General features: G+C 41.9%; 1 protein-coding gene across 1 annotated transcript in view; it reads right to left on the bottom strand.

Annotated features, from left to right (window-relative positions):
• Positions 1 to 20457, bottom strand: part of Laptm4b (lysosomal protein transmembrane 4 beta) — a 65324-nt gene extending 44867 nt beyond the window's left edge. Inside the window, exon 1 of the mRNA XM_015486323.2 lies at positions 20336 to 20457. Within this exon, the coding sequence (XP_015341809.1) occupies positions 20336 to 20434 (99 nt within the window). The 5' untranslated portion in view covers positions 20435 to 20457. The remainder of the gene's footprint in view (positions 1 to 20335) is intronic.
• Positions 20458 to 20463: the final 6 nt, after the last annotated feature.

Genomic DNA, 20463 nt, shown 5'->3' with positions numbered 1-20463 from the left:
AAAAAAAAAAAAAAAAAAAAAAAAAAGAGGATGAAGATGGAGGAGAAGAGTTAGTGCCATGCTGAGCCTGGCTAAGGAAACAGATGGCCACATTAGGAATCCTGTAAGGGCCACCTGAAGAATTTGGATTTCACTGTAAGTGTAGTAAGGGGACAATGTCCTCTGCCTAGAAGGAAGGAGTGAACATATGTAAAACACCTAATGACAGTGACTGCCAGTCAGTTTCCTTACCTGTCGTGCGCACTGCAATAGTGCGCACTGCAATAAGAACTGTAAAAGCTCTTGCCTGGCATCAGAAAACTCACCTGTTTTCCAGATCTAGCAGCTGCTTTCCTGTCCTTTCAGTTCCAAGGAATCTGTCACCTCTCAATCAGGCTTCCTCATCCCAACAGTCGCTAACTGCCTACAACATATCAGGTACTTTGCTAAGTGCTTAGGAAGAACTCCAAGGACTCAGAATAAGAGGTGAAAAAGTCTGTACCCAAATAACACAAAGCGTAAAAAAGAGTAAGCATGATAAGAGTTCAGAGAAAGAATTAAAGCTCAAGGAGAAAGATAATTCTGAAACCTGGAGCTGAGGCAGGTGACAGAAAATTGTAAAGGAGATGGCAGCACTTAAGCAGGGACTGGAATGACCAGCAGGATTTGGAAAAGAACAGTTCCAAGCATGAGAGAGGACATGGTAGGAAGGAGGGACTGAAAAGAGCAAGCTAGCTCAGTTTGGCTGGAGCATGGTAGGGTGGGGTAGGGGTAAGGGGTCCATGAAGGAAACTCTTAGCAGAAGAAGCTAGAGGTGCAGGATGGGGGCCAGATAGTGAGGAGCCCTCAAAACAAGGATAGGGATTGGGGACTTTGTTCTATTAGCTCCTCAGATAATGTAAAGCCTTTGAGGTGGAACGTGATGTATCAGAACTATGTGGTTAAGGAAGCTAAAACTGACAGCAGTGGGGAACCTAAAAGGAAGGAAGGGACCGACTCTGGAGACTGCTGTTGAGAGGTGATAATCTTATCCACTTCATCTATACTTCCCCGACAACCCTGTAAGACAGCCCTATGAGACTTATCTCCCATGTTAGCTGGAGAAGTTAAGTACCTTGACCTTGGGTCCCTGCATGGCAGAGCCAAGGTTGGGACCCCAAGGCTTTCCACATGGAGGCAGAATCTACAGAGATGCAGTAACTGACCAGATGCAAAGATGAAGGATAAGGGAAGCCAACAAGACTCTGAGACTTCAAGCCTGGTAGCCTGAAGTTGTCTTGTCATTAACAGAAATCAGGAAGGTTGCTAGGGGGACTACCAGAAGGTTGATTTTAGATTCACTGTCCAGTGCCTACCTGAGGGATAGCCATATAATCAAGCTGTTGGCTGCTCTACCTGTCCTCTGACCGCCTCTCATTATCCAGCTCAGGTACTCATGCGGAGTTGTGACTGCTTGGAACATTTCTGCTTCCCCCAATCAGTCTCTGTAGCTTCCACCCGAGTCTGACAACAGAGTTCTGTCTACTGGTCTGGTGTGTGTCCTTCTCTCTCTAGAGGAGGTCCTGGTGCCCATGCCTGACTCTGCCCTGCTTTACTTGGAATAATCATATCCACCCCCAAATCTCAGCCTTGCAGCCCTTTTGATGTTCACAGCTACCATGGGTCCTGGGGCCAAGGCTCTTAAAGTTGCCCCTGCATTTTGTGAGGTATCCAAATAAAGGAGACAGAGAGAGAACCCAAAGAAAGATGGTAAGATCTTTCCCTCCATGAATGACTCACTCCTGCGCTCTTTAATCAGAAGGAGGGATTTTCCAAACAGAAGATCTGTGGTGATGAGTCTTTACTGTGTTATTTTGTAAAACCTCAATAGTTGGATGGGAATTTGGCACATCAAGGATAAAGCGGATTCTGGGGAATGACCCATGAGGACCTGGGGGTGGGGCTAGTCATAGCAACGTGGTCAGATGGTAAAGTTCAAATACAAGTTAAAGAACATTGGGTAAGGAGAATTTCCCAAAAGGAGAAAAGAGAAATCACCCAATCATCAATTTTGACCAAGAATGAAATAGCACCACAAATGAGAACCAGGAAGATGGCCAGGAGCAATTACGTAATGACCACAGTTAATCTCAATGCAGAAGACAGGAGAGGGCACGTTCAGCCCTCCTTCAGTTACTGCTCACATGCATTTGGGTTCCTTTGTCTGTTTTGACATGTCATGTACAAACTGTTCCTGTGGTGTCACATATTTTTCCTTGTTCTTGACAATGATTACTTCCACATGTAAATAAATTCAACTTCTATCCAATTACTTAAGGGGTATGTTCTCCCAGGGATCCAAAAGAGCTTTTCACCCTTAAATCATGTATCAGTTCTAAAAAAGAAGAGAGATTTGCGGCTTGAAAGAGGAATGGTTGGTTGGTACATTTTTTTTTTTAAGCCTCCACAAAAGACCCTTAAGGAGGAGCTGGGGCTGCTCAGTGGTAGAGTTCCTGCCTCGCCCATGTGAGGCACTGGGTTCGATCCTCAACACCACATAAAAATAAAATAATAAATTAATTAAAAATTTTTTTTATTTATTTTTTTAATATTTATTTTTTAGTTTTCGGCGGACACAACATCTTTGTTTGTATGTGGTGCTGAGGATCGAACCCGGGCCGCACGCATGCCAGGCTACTACCGCTTGAGCCACATCCCCAGCCCCTTAATTAAAAAATTTTAAAAAAAGAATCTTAAGAACACTCAAACCCATGGAGATAGTAATTAACACAGAAAGTTGAATTCAAAAAACGATCACTGCAGACTTTTATAATAATGAAAACTTGAAAGTAGAATGGCTAAATAACATTACAGCAAGTATCAGACTCCTATGCAAGCATTAAAATCATATTTTTAAAAATGTTAATGAGGGGCTAGGGCTATAGCTCAGTGGCAGAGCACTTGCCTTGCAAGTGCGAGACATTTGGTTCGATCCTTAGCACCACATAAAAACTAAAGATATTGTGTCCATCTACAATTAAAAAATATTTTTTTAAAAAAAAGTTAATGATAAGAAAATATTCACAAGTCAGGCACATACCTATGATCCCAGTGACTCTGATGAGGCAGAAGGATCAAAAGTCCAAGATCAGCCTCAGCAACTTAGTGAGACCTGTCTCAAAAAAGGAGCTGAAGATGTGGCTCAGTGGTAAAGTACCCTGTGTTCAAACATCAGTACCACCCACACACACCAAAAAAAAATCTAAATTTTAGAACTCTCAAAATACATTTGGAATTTTAAATAAGAAAATAAGGCCCTCAACATAGTCCTGTTTGTTGCTATTTCAACTCAATCATGGTATTTGGGCAGGGGTGGGGGTGGGGCTAAATTTACCTAATCATATTCGCCTAAGAAATTAAATAAATTAACTCCAACTCTGTGCTGAACTCTCCACCGGAAACTGGGTTATATGGAGATGATTAAGATATGATCCCTGCCCGTAAGGATTAGTAGTTCACTGGGAAAAACACATTTCACCTGCCAAGTAAAATGTAAAATAAATGCTGTAACATTCATTTAACTCATTCCTTCAACTGTGCACATAATTAAGCAACACACATATGCCAGGGATTATGCTAATCATTACATATATATTATGGCAAATCCCAAGGTAGCCCATTATCTACTGGGGTAAAGAATCAAATAAACCTGATGCTCCATTCAGAGTGAAAATGAACTCTGCTACACTAGCAGCAAAGGGGGGTGGTGTGTGGTTGAAAGAATTTACAGGAAGATGACATGATTAACACCAGAAAGTAACAGACTTGGAAATCGAGACAAAAGTTCTAGCAAATTTTAAAGTATCAGACGAAGTGACTAAGAACTGTTAAGAAAAACTCCAAGAAACACAAACAGGAAAATGATCCTCTAAGCTGGATAATAATGGCACTAATGCTTCAAACTGCTAAAGCTAAAAATAACTTTCTAGGTTACAAACCAGATAGAGTGGCTCATGCTTATAATCCCAGCAGCTTGGAGTTCAAAGCCAGCCTCAGCAAGAAACCCTAAGCAACTCAGTGAGACCCTGTCTCTAAATAAAATAGAAAATAGGGCTGGGATGTGGCTCATTGGTCCAGTGCCCCTGAATTCAATCCCTGGTACCCGCCTCCAAAAAAGTCATACTTAAGCAGCTAAGCCTCCATATGAAATGGGGTTACTATTACACCATTCGACAGGTGAGCAGTAACTCCAGAGGAAACATGAACACAATGAGACTCAAATGGTGACTCTGATCACAAGTGTGAAATATGCTCTTCCCAGTAATACACTTTCTTCCAAGAAGCCACCACACCCCATTCACAAGCCCTGGCCAACTCTGCAAACTGATCTCTGGCAGTAGGCTTCATAATTCTTCTCAAGGGAGTGTTCCAGGCAGCCACTCTCCGTTTCTCAGTAAGTTGGTGTATAAAATGAAACCAGCCTGCCACCGCAGCAGAAGCAATCCCAGTTTCTCTGAATGGATGTGGTTGGGTTCTGGTCTTCATTCAGGCCAAGACGCCATTATATACTCTGAACACAGGTCCATGTTAATTAATGAGAAAGGTGTCTAGACAGTGGGCAAAGGCAAAGGATGGTCCCCTTGCGGAGGCAACAGCAAGGATATCCAAAGAGTGAGTGGGAGACTTAGGAGTGCAGGATGTGGGAGTCAAGTGTGAGAGAACATTCTGAATTTCTGAATAGAAAGAGGCAGACCCAGCTCAGAGCTTAGTTTGGGGGATGGGCAATGAAGAGCTAAGCTCTGTACATAAAAATATGAAGTACTCAGAGATTCAGAGGATGTAGAAAAAAACAGGGAGTACAAAATGGCCAAATTAATTTTTCGGTGCTACAAACAAGGTGTTCTTTGTGTTCTAACACACTGTTCCCAGGAGGTCGGTGAGGCCCTATTTGTAGCAGCCTATTGCAACAACTTGGATTAGCATAAAATATACTTTCAAACACTGAAGTCATATTTTTTTACTCCCTGTTTAGTTTTTTTAAAAATATTTTTTAGTTGCAGATGGACACAATAACTTTACTTTATTTATTTTTATATGGTGTTGAGGATCGAACCCAGTGCTTCACACATGCTGGGCAAGTGCTCTATCACTGAGCTACACCTCCCAAACCCCCTAATTAGTTTTTACATAATGTTAAGAGTGCTTTCTTTCTAAAAGCTGTTCACCAAAGACAAAAGTGAAACTCATAAAACAGAATGAAAGTAAAGAGAAAAAGAAACAGGCTTAACCAATTATAAATTTTTTATTCCATTCAAGAACAGGGCTGTAGTGCTGGGGTTGTAGCTCAGTGGTAGAGCACTTTCCTAGCATGTGTGAGGCACTGGATTTGATTCTCAGCACTGCATATAAATGAATAAGTAAATAAGTATCTACTGACATTTTAAATATTATTAAGAAGAAGAATAGGGCTGTAGGCCAGGCGCAGTAGCACATGCCTGTAATCTCAGTGGCTAGGGAGGACGAGGCAGGAGGATCACAAGTTCAAAGCCAGACCCAGCAAAAGCAAGGCACTAAACAACTTACTCAGTGAGACCCTGTCTGTAACTAAAATACAAAATAGGGCTGGGGATGTGGCTCAGTCATTGAGTGCCTCTGAGTTCAATCTGGTACCCCCCCCCCACACACACACACACACACAAAGAACAGGGTATGCTGGGCGCAGCAGCGCACACCCGTAATCCCAGCCACTCTGGAGACTGAGACAGGAGGATCACAAGTTCTAGAGAAGCCAGGGCAATTTTGTGAGACCCTGTTTCAAAATAAAATAACAAGGGTTGGGGATGTAGCTCAGCGATACTGACCCCCCCCTCCAAAGAAAACCCTGTTATTAAACTGTGCTTTATAGTTAAATTTTCTAATGGCAACACTTTCAACACATCCAAAAACAAATTTTAAAATTAAAGTCAAAGATGGAAACATCTTTCTAGAATTGAAAGAAAAAAGTCATTTTGACTACTAACTTTTTTTGAAAAGTCTTAATCACCAAACTAAATCAAACACAAATATATATATTTCAACCACCTCTTAGACAAAGAAATGTTTTGTAATCATAATGCTGAAGTGTTGAATATGCCTTTTCCTTTCCAAATATTCATCACTATGAATTTAGGTAATGGAACATTTTTCAGGATAATATCAATATTTGATAAGTTATTCTACAAAAAACACTATCAGATTACTTTAAAAATCTATGGTATTGGGCTGGGGATGTGGCTCAAGCGGTAGCACGCTCGCCTGGCATGCGTGCGGCCCGGGTTCGATCCTCAGCACCACATACAAACAAAGATGTTGTGTCTGCCGAAAACTAAAAAATAAATATTAAAAAATTCTCTCTCTCAAAAAAAAAAATCTGGGATTCCACTCTTGGGTCCCCTTCTTCCTCTGGGAGAAGTCTTTTCTGCTGTCCTTTAATAAACTTCTAATTTCTACTCTGACCTTGCCTCGGCGTGCTTCTTTGGTGTTATTCTTCAACATTGGGGAAGCAAGAACTCGTCACCGGTCAACAGCGGTAACATATTGGAGGTCCCAGACAGAGATTCTACACCGAGGTAAGTGCACGCACCCCATGTCTGTTTGAGGTGCATCTTTCTCTCTCTTTCTTTCTGGAGGGTAAGGTGGGCACCCGACGGCTACTTAAACGCAATTAGTGCAGCCGCCACTCTTCAAGACTCGGAAAGAACTATAAAAAGGGGAGACAACATCCCCTCCACGGATTCCACCTCTTGGGTCCCCTTCTTCCTCCGGGAGAAGTCTTTTCTGCTGTCCTTTAATAAACTTTCTACTCTGAAAAAAAAAAAAAAAAAATCTATGGTATTTAAAGACCTTTGTTCTTAGTCATTCTCAAAGTAAACTACCGAAAAGATTATCTAGAAAAAGTATCTGTTGCTAATATAAATTTGGAAAAATCTTTTATTTAAGATTCTATTCTTACTTTCATATGGACTTCAGAATATTAAGATTTTTTTTCAATACATTTTGAATAAAAACTAACCAAGTTTTAACTATAAAGGAAAGTTTTTTAAATAAGTTATACTCCACATATGTATACCTTTATTTTACTTATTTATTTATTTTTATGTGGTGCCGAGGATCAAACCCAGTATCTCACATGCACTAGGTGAACACTCTACCACTGAGCCACAACATCAGCCCAACAAAGGAATGACTCTAAGAAAAGGAGTTTTGCATCCGTAATGTATGTGTCTGTTAAACCACTGCTACCCAAAGTGTGCTCTACAGACCAGTAGCTTCAGCATGACCAGAGCTTAAGGAAGGTAGAACAATAAGACCCACCTCCATCAGCAGGAATCAAATATCCAGTCAGACTGACAGCTGGATTCTCAGCACCAAAATAGAGGTCAAAAGACAGCAGGACAGCTTCAGTGTGCTGAGACAAAACCTGTCAACTTAGACGTGGATATCCGGCAAAAAATATCTTTCAAGAATAAGGGTCAAATAAAAACATTTCCAAAGAACTGCTGTCAGAATTCACCACTTACACTGGGGCTGGGGTTGTGGCTTAGCTTATACTGGGGCTGGGGTTGTGGCTCAGCTTACACTGGGGCTGGGGTTGTGGCTCAGCGGTAGAGCGCTCGCCTAGCACATGTGAGGCCCTGGATTGGATCTTCAGCACCACATAAAAATAAATAAAATAAAGGTATTGTGTACAACTAAAAAAATTAAAAAAAAAAAAAAGAATTCACCACTTACAGATACTCACTAAAGGAAATCTGAAGTACTTCTAATAGGACAGTAATCCTAGACAGCAGATCTGCAGTGTAAAAGAGAATGACGGACCACAGAGTTTCATTGTCTTGGGTGTTAAAGTATTCTTTTGTGTGTGTATGTGTAGTTGTAGATGAACACAATATCTTCATCTTATTTGTTTATTATTGAGGCAGGAGGATCACAAATTCAAGGCCAGTGTCTACAATTTAGTGAAACCCTGTCTCAAAATAAAAAAAGGGCTGGGGATGTAGCACACCTGGATTTAATCCTAAATACCATAGATAGATAGATAGATAGATAGGTCACAAAAAACATAAGATATAAATGACTGAAGTTAAAGAACTTGTATTACTCAAATGAAAGGCAAAAATAGTAACTCTGGACTTTTGATAAGTGTACATATTAAAAATCTCTGGAGTGAGGGCTGGGAAGGTAGCTCAACAGTAGAGTACTTGCCTAGCATGTGTGAGGTCCTGGGTTCAATCCAGTATTGGGGGGAAAAAAATCAGAAATGAACCACTCAAGTATTTCTATTATTTGAGTGTGATTTCCAATATAGAAAATAGGAACAAAAATGGATAAGAAAAAAATCAAGTCTATCTGAAACACAGCAACAAAAGAAAAAAAATACAATTAAGTAAGTCCTCATATATTAGTAATCAGTGTTAATAAGTTGACTATTTTTTTCCAGTTGAATACACACTGTCAGAGAGCTGGGTGTGGTAGCACACATCTGTAATCCCAGCAACGCTGGAGGCTGAGGCAAGAGAATCACAAGTTCTAGGCCAGACTCAGCAATTTAGCAAGGCCCTAAGCAACTTAGTGAGACGCAAAGTTTAAAAAAAAAAAGGCTGAGGATGTGGCTCAGTGGTAAAGTGCCTATATTTTTTTTTCCTTTAGAGGACACTAATTATGACTGTGGAATGATTTGAATACCTACTAACTTTTCATTTGGTACTAGGGTTTAATTCCCAGTACCCCCACTCCCCAAAAAATACTGTCAGATCAACACTCTTGCCTCTTTTATGTCTTATCAGAATGCCACACATCCTTCTTTATACCATTTTACGACAGCTATGTTCCTAGTGACTTGTGTTATTACCAGAATATATTAATTACTGATTAATATTTATTTCATCTGCTCCACCACAGATTCCATGCTGGCAGGACTGGGTCTATTTTGAATCAACACTCTATGTATTGCCAGCACCTGGCACAATTTCTAGCACACCGGAAGTCTTCCGTAAAACCTGCAAAAGGAAGAGGGAAGAGGAATGAGGAAAGGAAGAAGAGAACAAAGAAACAAACTAAGCCAGGTGAGGTGGTGCACATTGTAATCCTAGTGGCTGAGGAGGCTGAGGCAGGAGGATGGAGTTCAGAGCCAGCCTCATCAACTCAGTGAGGCCCTAAGCAACTCAGTAAGACTCAGGGATGGGGGTGTAGCGCCCCTGGGTTTAATCTGTAGTTATTATAGCTTTATGGACAAGAGAGTGATCCTCAGAGGCTTAGAAATAAGGCTGTCATTAGACAGGAGATCAGCCTAGTTGATGCCCACCCTCATCTGTTTCCTGTTTAGGTTTATCGGGTATAAACTGCCTATCCAGCCAGGCACAGTGGCACATACCTCTAATCCCAGTCAGGAGGCTGAGGCAGAAGGATCACAAGTTTGAGGCCAGACTGGGCAGTTTAGGAAGATCCTGTACCAAAAATAAATTGTCTGGGCGTGGTGACTCATGCCTGTAATCCCAGCAGTTTGGGAGGCTGAGGCAGGAGGATCAGAAGTTCAAAGCCAGCCTCAGCAAAAGAGGTGCTAAGCAACTCAGTGAGACCCTGTCTCTAAATAAAATACAAAAACAGGGCTGGGAATGTAGCTCAGTGGTCAAGCGCCCCTGAGTTCAATGCCCAGTACCAAAAAAATAAAATGGAAATGTAGCTCAATGGTAGAGAACACCTGGGGTTCAATCCTTAGTACCAAAAAATATAAATACACACACACACACACACACACACACACACACACACACATATATGTATATTTTTTAAAATAAACTACCTAGCTGTAGATAACATCTCTTGGTCTTCCTGGTAGCTGAGTTACACCTTCTTTTTGGCTACCGGCATATAAATGGAAGAGAGGTGTGTAAAAGGCTGGGATTACAGGTGTATAACACTGCACCAGGCTAGTAAATCTTAAAGTTACTGTAAATTCACTTGCTCATGAGAACTGCCCTGAGCACTATTCATAAACCTACATAATCTACTAAAACACGTAGATTTGTTTATTTTAGAATAAACAAATAGAGATACAATATTTAAGGAACCTATAATAAAGGGTACATTCCAAATGTTACCTACACAGAAGAGATTATGTCACCTCAAGATTCTGAAGACAGATCACCATAAACTACTTGTGATCCATGACCAAAAAGAACTGAGTTCACCAGACTGATGTCATTCCCACGTACATTCCTATGCCTACCCCTCACAGAGTTTCCCTTAAAAAGAAGAGCCCTGGGGCTGGGGATGTGGCTCAAGTGGTAGCCTGGCATGCGTGCGGCCCGGGTTCGATCCTCAGCACCACATACAAACAAAGATGTTGTGTCCGCCAAAAACTAAAAAATAAATATTTAAAAAATTCTCTCTCTCTCTCTTTAAAAAAAGAAATTCAACAAATAGCAAATTATTTCAACATGCAAAAATAAAAAATATTAAAAAAAAAAAAAAAAAAAGAAGAGCCCTGGGCTGGGGATATAGCTCAGCTAGTAGAGTGCTTGCCTCGCATGCACAAGGCAGTGGGTTCAATCCCTATCAACAACAAAAAAAAAAAGAAGAGCCCAAGCCAGGCATGGTGGCATGCACCTATAATTCCAGCAACACTGGAGGCTGTCGCAGGAGGATCACAAATTTGAGGCCAGCCTTGGCAATTATCAAGACCCTGTCTCAAAATAAACAATAAAAAGGACAAGGGATGTCGAGCAGTGATAAAGCACCCCTGAGATCCCAAAAGCACCTCTTAGTCTCGAGATAGCCCACGTTCTCAGAGTGTACGGCCACCTATCACTTTTCAATAAAGCTCTTCCCCTTTAAGGACCTAATAGGTTCTTAAATTCTTTTCTACCAGGTATCAAGAGCCTGGAGGGTCAAGAGTAGAGGGGGTGGGTCCTCTGCCTCCAGAGAAGACCCTTGACAGATCCACCAGGCTGTCTAGATGAGAAGTTATTAAGTATTCAAATATCCCACAGTCATAATTAGTGTCCTCTAAAGGAAAAAAATACAAGGGTCTAAAAATAGAAGTATTCATCTCAATGACAATTATATTTCCCCAATAAATATGAACCAATTGGCATCCTAGTTTTATATACCAGTTTACTATGAATTCAGTCGGGATGAAACCCGGCATTCAACTTCAGAACATTGACAACCTCCTATCTGAAGGTTCAACTAAGGAAGGACAGGTTTTTGGTGTTTTGTTTTGTTTTTTGCTGGGGGAGGTGGGTACCGGGGATTGAACTCGGGGGGGGGCACTCAGCCACTGAGCCACATGCCCAGCCCTATTTTGTACTTTTTTAGAGACAGTGTCTCATTGAGTTACTTAGCACCTCGCTTTTGCTGAGGCTGGCTTTGAACTCACCATCCCTCTGCCTCAGCCTCCCGGGCTGCTGGAATTACAGGCACCCGGAGGAAGAATCGATTTTGATCAGCCTATCGTCTAGCCTTGTCTAGTGGTTTCCTTCTTTCCAACCCACAAAAACTCCTTGTTTGCAGCCCTAAGCCCTCCTCTCTGGGCCAACATGGGTATCAGTACCTACTCTGTGCCAAGGGTGCTTTACCACCTCAGCACCAAGGAACCAACCAGTCATGCAATTTCAGCATCTCAAAGTTAGTTTAAAAAGGAAAGAAAGCTCAATCTTATTTTTACTAATAATTTGAAATAATATTTCCAATGCTAAATAAAAATTGTAGGAGGTCAGCAGGGCGTGGTAGCGCCCTGTAATCCCAGAGTTTGGGGAGGCTGAGGCAGGAGGATTAGGAGTTCAAAGCCAGCCTCAGAAATGGCGAGGTGCTAAGCAATTCAGTGAGACCCTGTCTCTAAATAAAATACAAAAAAGGGCTGAGGATGTGGTTCAGTGGTTGAGTGCCCAGGTTCAATCCCTGATACCCCCCCAAAAAAAATAAATTGCAGGAGGTCATTGTTTTGACCTAAACTCCTGAACTAGCTAGGTCCCACACATAAGACTGAAAATCAAAATGGAGAGATGGGGATATAGATACAACTCAGTTGGTAGAGTGCTTACCACGCATGTACAAGGCCCTGGGTTCAATCCCTAGCACCACAAAAAAATAAAATAAAATGGAGTCACTCATGCTCAGTTCCAGGTCACCAAATGGAATCTAAATTGCTTTATCTGGCCTTCCAAGAAATCAGGATTAAAAGAGCCAAACTTCCCAAACCAGCCAGTGTCAATTGGCAAGATAATGAAGTTCCCTGGACTTTAATCCTTTTACACAAAGAAAGGTAACTGAAGAAACCTGACACCAGTTACTTTCCTGTTGTACAGTTTTCCTGTCTAGCCTCACTGGAGAGTAACTTTGAAACAATCAATTTGCTTTTTATTCTCTGGTTCTGCTTTCTTCATCCCTTTCCATTCTATAAATCCTTATTTTAGAGAATGAAGCAATGCCCAACTCTAGAGTGCAAAAATAAAGCCAATTAACAATTACAAATTATTTTAATTATGGTTTTTGACTGCAAAGCCTGGGTCCTTTTTCCCTCTCAGAATTGTGGAACCAATAGCAAGATCTACTACTGACTGAGCAGTGGAGACTTCTACCAGCCAACATTTTAAGGCATTTGAGCCTTTATTCTAGGTGGCAGGGGCAAGAAGGAAAGAAACTGGACTTTTTAAAAACCCAGTATTCCTCACTATTCAAATGGAGTGCACTCCTTAAATCAGATGGTTAAAGTCTGGGTGACAAGAGACACATCATTCACCGACAAAAACCTCCATCTATGTTACTCACACCATTAGCAAATGGAGACCTGGGCTGGCAAGAACAGGTTATCTGCTCTATATTTCATATCTAGACAATTATAACACACCCTGACCTGGTTTCCACCCATCTAAAACAGCCTGCATTTCCATCTTCCTTAAAAGCTGCTTATCATATTGCCCCTGTTCATAATTCTTCAATGATTCCCGGTACCCAAATACATAAATCCAAACTCTTTTAAAAAATATTTTGTTGGGGGGGCTGGGGATGTGGCTCAAGCGGTAGCGCGCTCGCCTGGCATGCGTGCAGCCCGGGTTCGATCCTCAGCACCACATACAAACAAAGATGTTGTGTCCGCCGATAACTAAAAAAAAAAATAAATATTAAAAAAATATATATATATTTTGTTGGGCTGGGATATAGCTCAGTTGGTAGAGTGCTTGCCTTGCATGCACCACAAGGCCCAGGGTTCAATTCCCAGCACCACCAAAATAAATAAACAAATAAACAAAATATTTTGTTTTTAATTGTAAATGAACAACTCCTTTATTTTACCTTTATTTATTCATTTTTATGTAGTGCTAAGGATGGAACCCAGTGCTCTACCATTGAACTTCAACCCTGGCCCCTGAATCCAAACTCTTTATCCTGGTGTTTTAGTCTTTTATAATCTAGCATAGTGGGGGAAACACTAGGCCTAAATAGGGACTATAAGTACCATGAAACAGTCCATATTTTGTCCTGGAACTGAGAGAGGGATTTAGGATAAGGAGAAATATGGAATCTTAAGGGGAATACCTCAACCCACTGAAATGTCGTCAAGCTACTGAGATGCAGAAAACATAGTTGCAAACTTTGGCCGGTGCCCTAGTACAATGAGACACACACAAGCACAGGAAAACTGGGGCAAAATTGCATAGCTCCACACTGGATCCACCTCCAGTCCAGCACCTGATATAAATATTGGACCCCAACCCATGACAAGGATTCTTGCTCTTGAGACAGCCCGCATTCTCCCATTGAAGATGTGTCTACCTCTGTCTATGCGTTTGTGTGGCTCATGCTGATCCATCACCTATGTCAAGAACCTCACAAGTCCTGGGAATTCCTCAGACAGGAGACATCTCTTCTCCCGTGACAGAATTACGGGCCAACTCATTGAATCAAACAGCTGGAAAAACTATTAATCTTAAATGAGCATATCACCACCTATCCAGTCTGACCCAAGGTTGCTTTGAGGTCTAAATAAGAACAAATGTGAAAACCCACTAAAAACTATCAATCACTCTACAAATGCCAGTTTCACTTTTCTGTACCCACACCAAAATCAATAGCTGTTAACACTAGGCATACAAAGAGAAGCCACCAGGCTTGGGTACACAAGCCAGCCACACCTTCAAAGTGAACTGCACTCAAAGTGAACTGATCTGAAAGGCCAGGTCACAAAGCAAATGAGACCAGCTATCCTGACCACTTTCATCCTTTGCAAACCAATACACTTTAAGAAGAGTGTTTGGCACAAAGAGGCATTCAGTATGTATTTGCTGAGAACTAAATTCCTAAAACACAATTATGAAAAAGGATGAAAGGTGTGCAAAGGGGGACTCAGCCCAGATGTCAATGACAAATACTTCCAACTACCAGTACCGCATGGTGAAACAGGAAAGGCAAAGGAGAAAGAATACCTTGTGTGTAGTGAGAAAATCAGATCCTAATGGTAAAAATATTCCTAAGAAAAGAAATTAATTAAAAAAAATATTCCTAGGGCTGGGGTTGTGGCTCAGCAGTAGAGCGCTCACCTAGCACATGTGAGGCCCTGGGTTCGATCCTCAGCACCATATAAAAATAAATAAATAAAATAAAGGCATTGAGTCCAACTAATATAAATAAAATAAAGGCACCGAGTCCAACTACAACTAAAAATATATATATATATATATTTAAAAAGAAATTCCTAAGAAATGTCGACTTTATCCTAAGGAGTGTCCTAAACAGGCAACATTCTCCCCTCCTCCCAGTAATTGTCTGATTCTTTGAGAAATGAATTGTCCCTTGGCTCTCAGGCTGGCTGTTTCAGATAAAGCTAATCTTGCCCCCAGTTCACATTCCTCCTCATCTATTGTTCAAGAGAAGATGACTATCTCAGACTTAAATTCATCAGCAGATTCCAGTCCTATATCCCTGACCCCAATGTTTGCTTCAGGGATGGACAGAAAAACTTAAGCTTATCAAATCAGAAAGAATTTCAGGGTTTAAAGCCTGAAAGGACAGCCTGGAAGGGGAGGGGGTGGGTGGGAGGGGGTAAGATGTTCCATCACTAATAGGTTAATGTTTAAAGAGGAAGGCCAGTCATTGTAAGACAGTAGCCAAGGAGAGCTAAGGAGAGCCTAAGGAGGAAAAACCCAGGAAAATGGTTACAAGAATGAAAACAGAACAGAATAAGGAGATAATCAAAGTGGACTGAGATTTAGAGAAGTTCACCCTCAGTATCTGCAGGGGATTAGTAAGGTTCAGGGCACCCCTTGGATGTCAGAATCCTGGGACACTCGAGTGGCACGGTATTTGCATAGAATCTAGCACATCTTCCTTACACTGTAGCTTGGCTAGTTTACTTATAAGAGCTAATACAATGTAAATGTGATATAAATTGTTGTTATACTAGTTGTACTGTTTAGGAAATAACTGAGATAGAAGAAATAAACAGGGAAAAGAGAAGGAAAGTGCGGCTGGGGTTATGAATCTAAAAGGCCCATTGTTATCCGGAGCTGGGGCCTCTGGAGACACTGAGGTGCTGTGGAGATCTGCCCTCCAAGATTTCAGACATGGAGTTCAGAATAAGAAGAATAAGCTTATTGGGGCTGGGGCTGGGGCTGTGGTTCAGCGGTAGAGTGCTTGCCTAGCACATGCAAGGCCCTGGGTTTGATCCTAAGCACCATATAAAAATAAATAAAATAAAGGTATTGTGCCTAACTACAACTAAATAAATAAATAAGATTATTGAAGGGAGGAGGCTAGGGTTGTGGCTCAGTGGCAGAACGCTTGCCTCACATGCGTGAGGCACTGGGTTCGATCCTCAGCACCACATAAAAAGTAAGTAAATATAATAAAAATATTAAAAAAAAAAGATTATTGAAGGGATAGAAAAAGGGGAAGGGGACACTCTGGAAAGTAATCTCTAGTCGTAGTTTTCCTCCAGAAAATCACTCCCTAGCTTCTGAGAAAGCTACAAATCTTAGAATTGCTGAAAATTCACTCATGTATGAAAATTGCCTTCTTTTGATTAAAGCCTTTGTGCAGTGTTCACTACTTTCAGATAAAACAAAGATGATATATTTTAAGAAATCTATCGTAAGATGGGCCTGGTGGCACATGCCTGTAATCCCAGCAGCTCCAAGGGCTAAGGCAGGAGGTTGGCCAGTTCAAAGCCAGCCTCAGCAGCTTGGTGAGACCCATCTCAAAATAAGACATAAAAAGGGCTAGGGATGCAGCTCAGTGGTGAAGCGCCCTGGGTCCAATCCCTGGTACTTGTAGACAGAAGACAAGATGCCAACCTGAAGATCCTGGGGAGGACCATCCTCCATAAACTCCTGTGATCCATGATTGAAGAACTGCATTGACCAAGCTGGTGTCATTCCCATGACTTCTCCCATGCCTCACCCCCACAATTCCCTTTAAAACAAGTGCTTCCCTAGACACATCACCCCCACCCAACCCCACCCTGAAGAATGTAGGCCTTCCCCTTTCACATTCTAATAAAGATCTTCCTCTTTGTTAAAATCTGAAGCTTCCTTAAATTCTTTTCTACTCTGGTTAGGGGCTTAGAAGGTTCCAGTAGAGGAATCCTCAGCCACCAGAGATACTGCCTTGAACTCCCTATAGTGACATTATGAGAAAGGAAAAAGACCTATACATATTCAATACAGATAAAATCCAACATTAGTTGAATGTACGGATGCAGAGCTCTCAGATACACAGGGCTAAGTTTTGTTGGTGACAGAAGAGAGGAACCCCAGACAGCAACCAATCCGCCACAGGTATTTCTTTTAAAACCATGATGCCTCTGGAAACCAGGGCCAGTTGCTCTTCACTCTGTGAAAATAGACAAGCATCTTACTTGTCTATTCAAAGACGTCTGTAGTTGGGCTGGGGCTGTAGCTCAGTGGCAAAGTGCTTGCCTAGCACGTGTGAGGCACTGGGTTGGATCCTCAGCACCACATAAAAATTAATAAAATAAAGACATTCTGTCCATCTATGGCTACAAAAAAAAAAGAAAGATGTCTGTAGTTATTAAGTTATATAATCAACTTTTTCATCTTAGGTAAATTGCCTTTTATTTTTGTTTTGATAAGTTTTGATTTATTATGTATATAAAAATGGATACAGATATACTGTGGAACCATCACTACAACCAAGATAAGGAAAATAATTAAACTGCCTTTTTTTTTTTTTTTTAATTTTAATATTTATTTTTTAGTTTTCGGCAGACACAACATCTTTGTTTGTACGTGGTGCTGAGGATCGAACCCGGGCCGCACGCACGCCAGGCAAGCGCGCTACCGCTTGAGCCACATCCCCAGCCCTTAAACTGCCTTTTAAATTAAAAAAAAAAAAACTATTAAGTTCCTATTGCCCATCACACCCAAAATTAATCTGAGATGGATCACAAATATAAAAGCTAAAGTTTTTTTTTTTTTGAAGAAAGCTTCCAGAATAAAACATAAGAGTATCTTTAAAGGAAAAATACTAATCATGGAAAGAAAACGACTGACAACCTGAATTTAAGGCAAAATTTAAAACTTCTATTTCATTAAATATACCATTATGAAATATACTATTATGAAAATGAATAAAGAAGCCACATATTGGGCTGTGATTGTGTGGTAGTGCACTTGCCCTGGCATGTGAGGCACTGAGTTCGATTCTAAACACCATGTAAAATAAATAAAGGTCTGTCAACAACTTAAATTTTTTTTTAAAAGCCACATATTGGGGAAAATATTCACAAAATAAATATTTAACAGAGGACTGGTATCCAAAATTAATAGAGTTCCTACAAATCAATATGAAAAGGAGACAAAGACCAATTAAAAATGAGCAATATATTTCCCAAGGGGAGATATTTGGTCAATGAGTAAAGACTCGTGAGCAGGATGTAGAAAGGTGTGGTGTTCCTCAGTAGCTCTGCTCCCTAGCCAGAGGGCAATCTTAACAATATATTCACAGAAACTTAGTTTTGGATAATCAAATTATATTAAATATGAGAGAAACTCACTGGGTGGTGGGGGGGGAGCCGGGGCTGGGATTGTGGCTCAGTGGTAGAGTGCTTGCCTAGCACGTTCGAGGCCCTGGGTTGAATCCTCAGCACCACATAAAAATAAATAAATAAAATAAAGATATTGTGTCCAACAACAACTAAAAAATAAATTTTAAAAAAGTCAAAAATTGTTTTGTGAAATGCAAAAGACTTTCAATAGATTTCCTGTTCTTAATCCAAGCTTCTTACCCGTTTACCTAAAGCAGCATTCTTATACACATCTGCTGGAAAGCTTTCTAATTATCTTTCAAAAGGCCATATATTTTCAAATGCTAAGTAAATGCACACACACCAACAACTACTTCCCACAAAGAGCATGCTCAAACAGACAAAGCATGCTGAGTACTCTCCTTTTATCACACCAATACTGTCTGGTTGGATTATAGCCAACAACAGGGCTCAAGCAGATTTATCTTTCCTGTAGATCATGTAGTACATTTGCCTAATGCAGTGCCCTAGATTTTACAAATTACATTCACTGATGCACTTGCAAGTCTGCAGATTTGAACATTTTCAAGGAGGACACTAGACACTTATATAAAATAGTCTCCCTGATCATCAATAAAATAACTGTTTTGAAGCCACTTACCATCCTTTCACTATGATTTTAAATGTCTGTAAATAACTCCTTGGTTTTTAGAAAAGTGGGGGTTAAGCCAATACACTGAAGCTTAATCTGCATTCACACGGCTCCGTAAGAACCCACACAGACCAAAGATCAGTTTGAAAGCTTTTAAAGCTAAAAATTTCTGCTGCATGGCTATGCTAGCCACTGAACTAAAGGAAAGCTGAAACTATGAACAGCACAGTGAGCATCATGGGGTCGGGGGGACTCTGAAAAATAACACGACAATTCGACATAATGTCCCCATTATATAAAAAGTGACCAAGTATTACCTATGAGCCAACAAATACTGACTCATGCTGTAGTAGATAATAATGCATTCTCATTGAAAAGTTCCACATTGCCATTTGACTCCCTTTTCCCCCAGTATTGGGAACAGAACCCAGGGGCGTTCCACACTAAGCTACATCCACAGCTCTTAAAATTTTTTATTTTTTTTATTTTGAAGGTATCACTAAGTTACTGAGGCTTGCCTTGAACTGGCGATCCTCCTGCCTCTGATTCCTGAGTTGCTGGGATTACAGGCGTGCGTTACCGTGCTTGGATCTTAACTATCATTTTTAAAGCATTTCCTCGTGCTGCAGCGCTATTCACTGCAAAGCAGCTCGGGTCTAACTCTCTATCATGATGTCACAAAATTCAAAATGCAGAGGAATCCGACTCAGTTGGTGCAGTCTAGGGTTGCCAACAATCACCCAACGGTGGCTCAGGACAGACTCCATCAGGTTTCCTCACGGTCCCTAGAATCCACCGCTCCGTTGGAAATAAGACCCTAAAAGTGCCTACCTAAAAACAAGAACAAAACAAACAAAAAGCCAATTCTGCCTGCTGTGCCTGTTGAGAAAAGGTAAAGGGATCACCTGTCCAGGGGCAGGAAAGAGGTAAGTGGGTGTGTAAAATGGCTTCCCCGGCAGACTGAAATACACTAAATTAAAAGCAAATGCTTTCCTAAAGTAAGGGCTTTAAAACAAACAGTGTCGGGTTCCCATTCACAAGGCAAACAAGAACTCCCAACCGTTTCAACTGGATCCGGACCTGCAAAAGAGCGAACGTCCTGCACACCCGAGGCGATGCGCGCAGGGAGTTTGAGCTGCCGAGTTTGCACGCGACCCTACAGGCACCTGAACTGCCCCAGGGACCCAGGACCCCCACCCCCCACTCCACTGCCGTCTTAACAAAAAACCAAACCCTGAGGGGGTTAGGACGAAAGAAAGAAGGAAGCACAAGCCATGCAGATCCATGCAGATCAGATCAGAGTTCTGCGTCCCCGAGCGCACTTTCACCCGCACGGTGAGACACACTGGAGCCCCGCGCGCGGAAGCCCGCCTCACCGCACCACCTCCCCCAGCCCGGGAGCAGCCATCGCCGCCGCCCCCACGACCCCTAACCGCGGGCCCGCGACCCCGGCCTCTCGGCCTCCCCCCGCCACAGGTTGGCCGAGCCCGGGGAACTGCAGCCAGGCTGGCGGGAGAATTAAGTTTCTAATAATATAACTTTAGGCGGATGAGCGCCGGCGTCACCCAACCCCGAGGCCGACCAACTTGGGGGCGTGCAAAGCGAGGTGAGGGCGCGGGCCGGGGTCCCGGGGCCCTGGTGCTGCCTCCCCGACGCCCGCGCCCGGCCCTGGCAGGTGCGTCCCGTCGCGTGGCCGCACTCACCAGGTACCAGACGCCGAGAAGGATGGTGCCTGTGCGGACATGGCAGCACAGGCAGCAGCTGTTGGAGTAGAACCGCGTCCAGGGCGCGACCATCTTCATCGCTCGGGCGGCGGGTGCAGTGACGCGAG

The sequence above is a fragment of the Marmota marmota genome, unplaced genomic scaffold, assembly GCF_001458135.2.
Source record: "Marmota marmota marmota unplaced genomic scaffold, marMar, whole genome shotgun sequence".
Taxonomy (NCBI): domain Eukaryota; kingdom Metazoa; phylum Chordata; class Mammalia; order Rodentia; family Sciuridae; genus Marmota; species Marmota marmota.
This window is presented reverse-complemented; position numbering and strand designations above follow the sequence as displayed.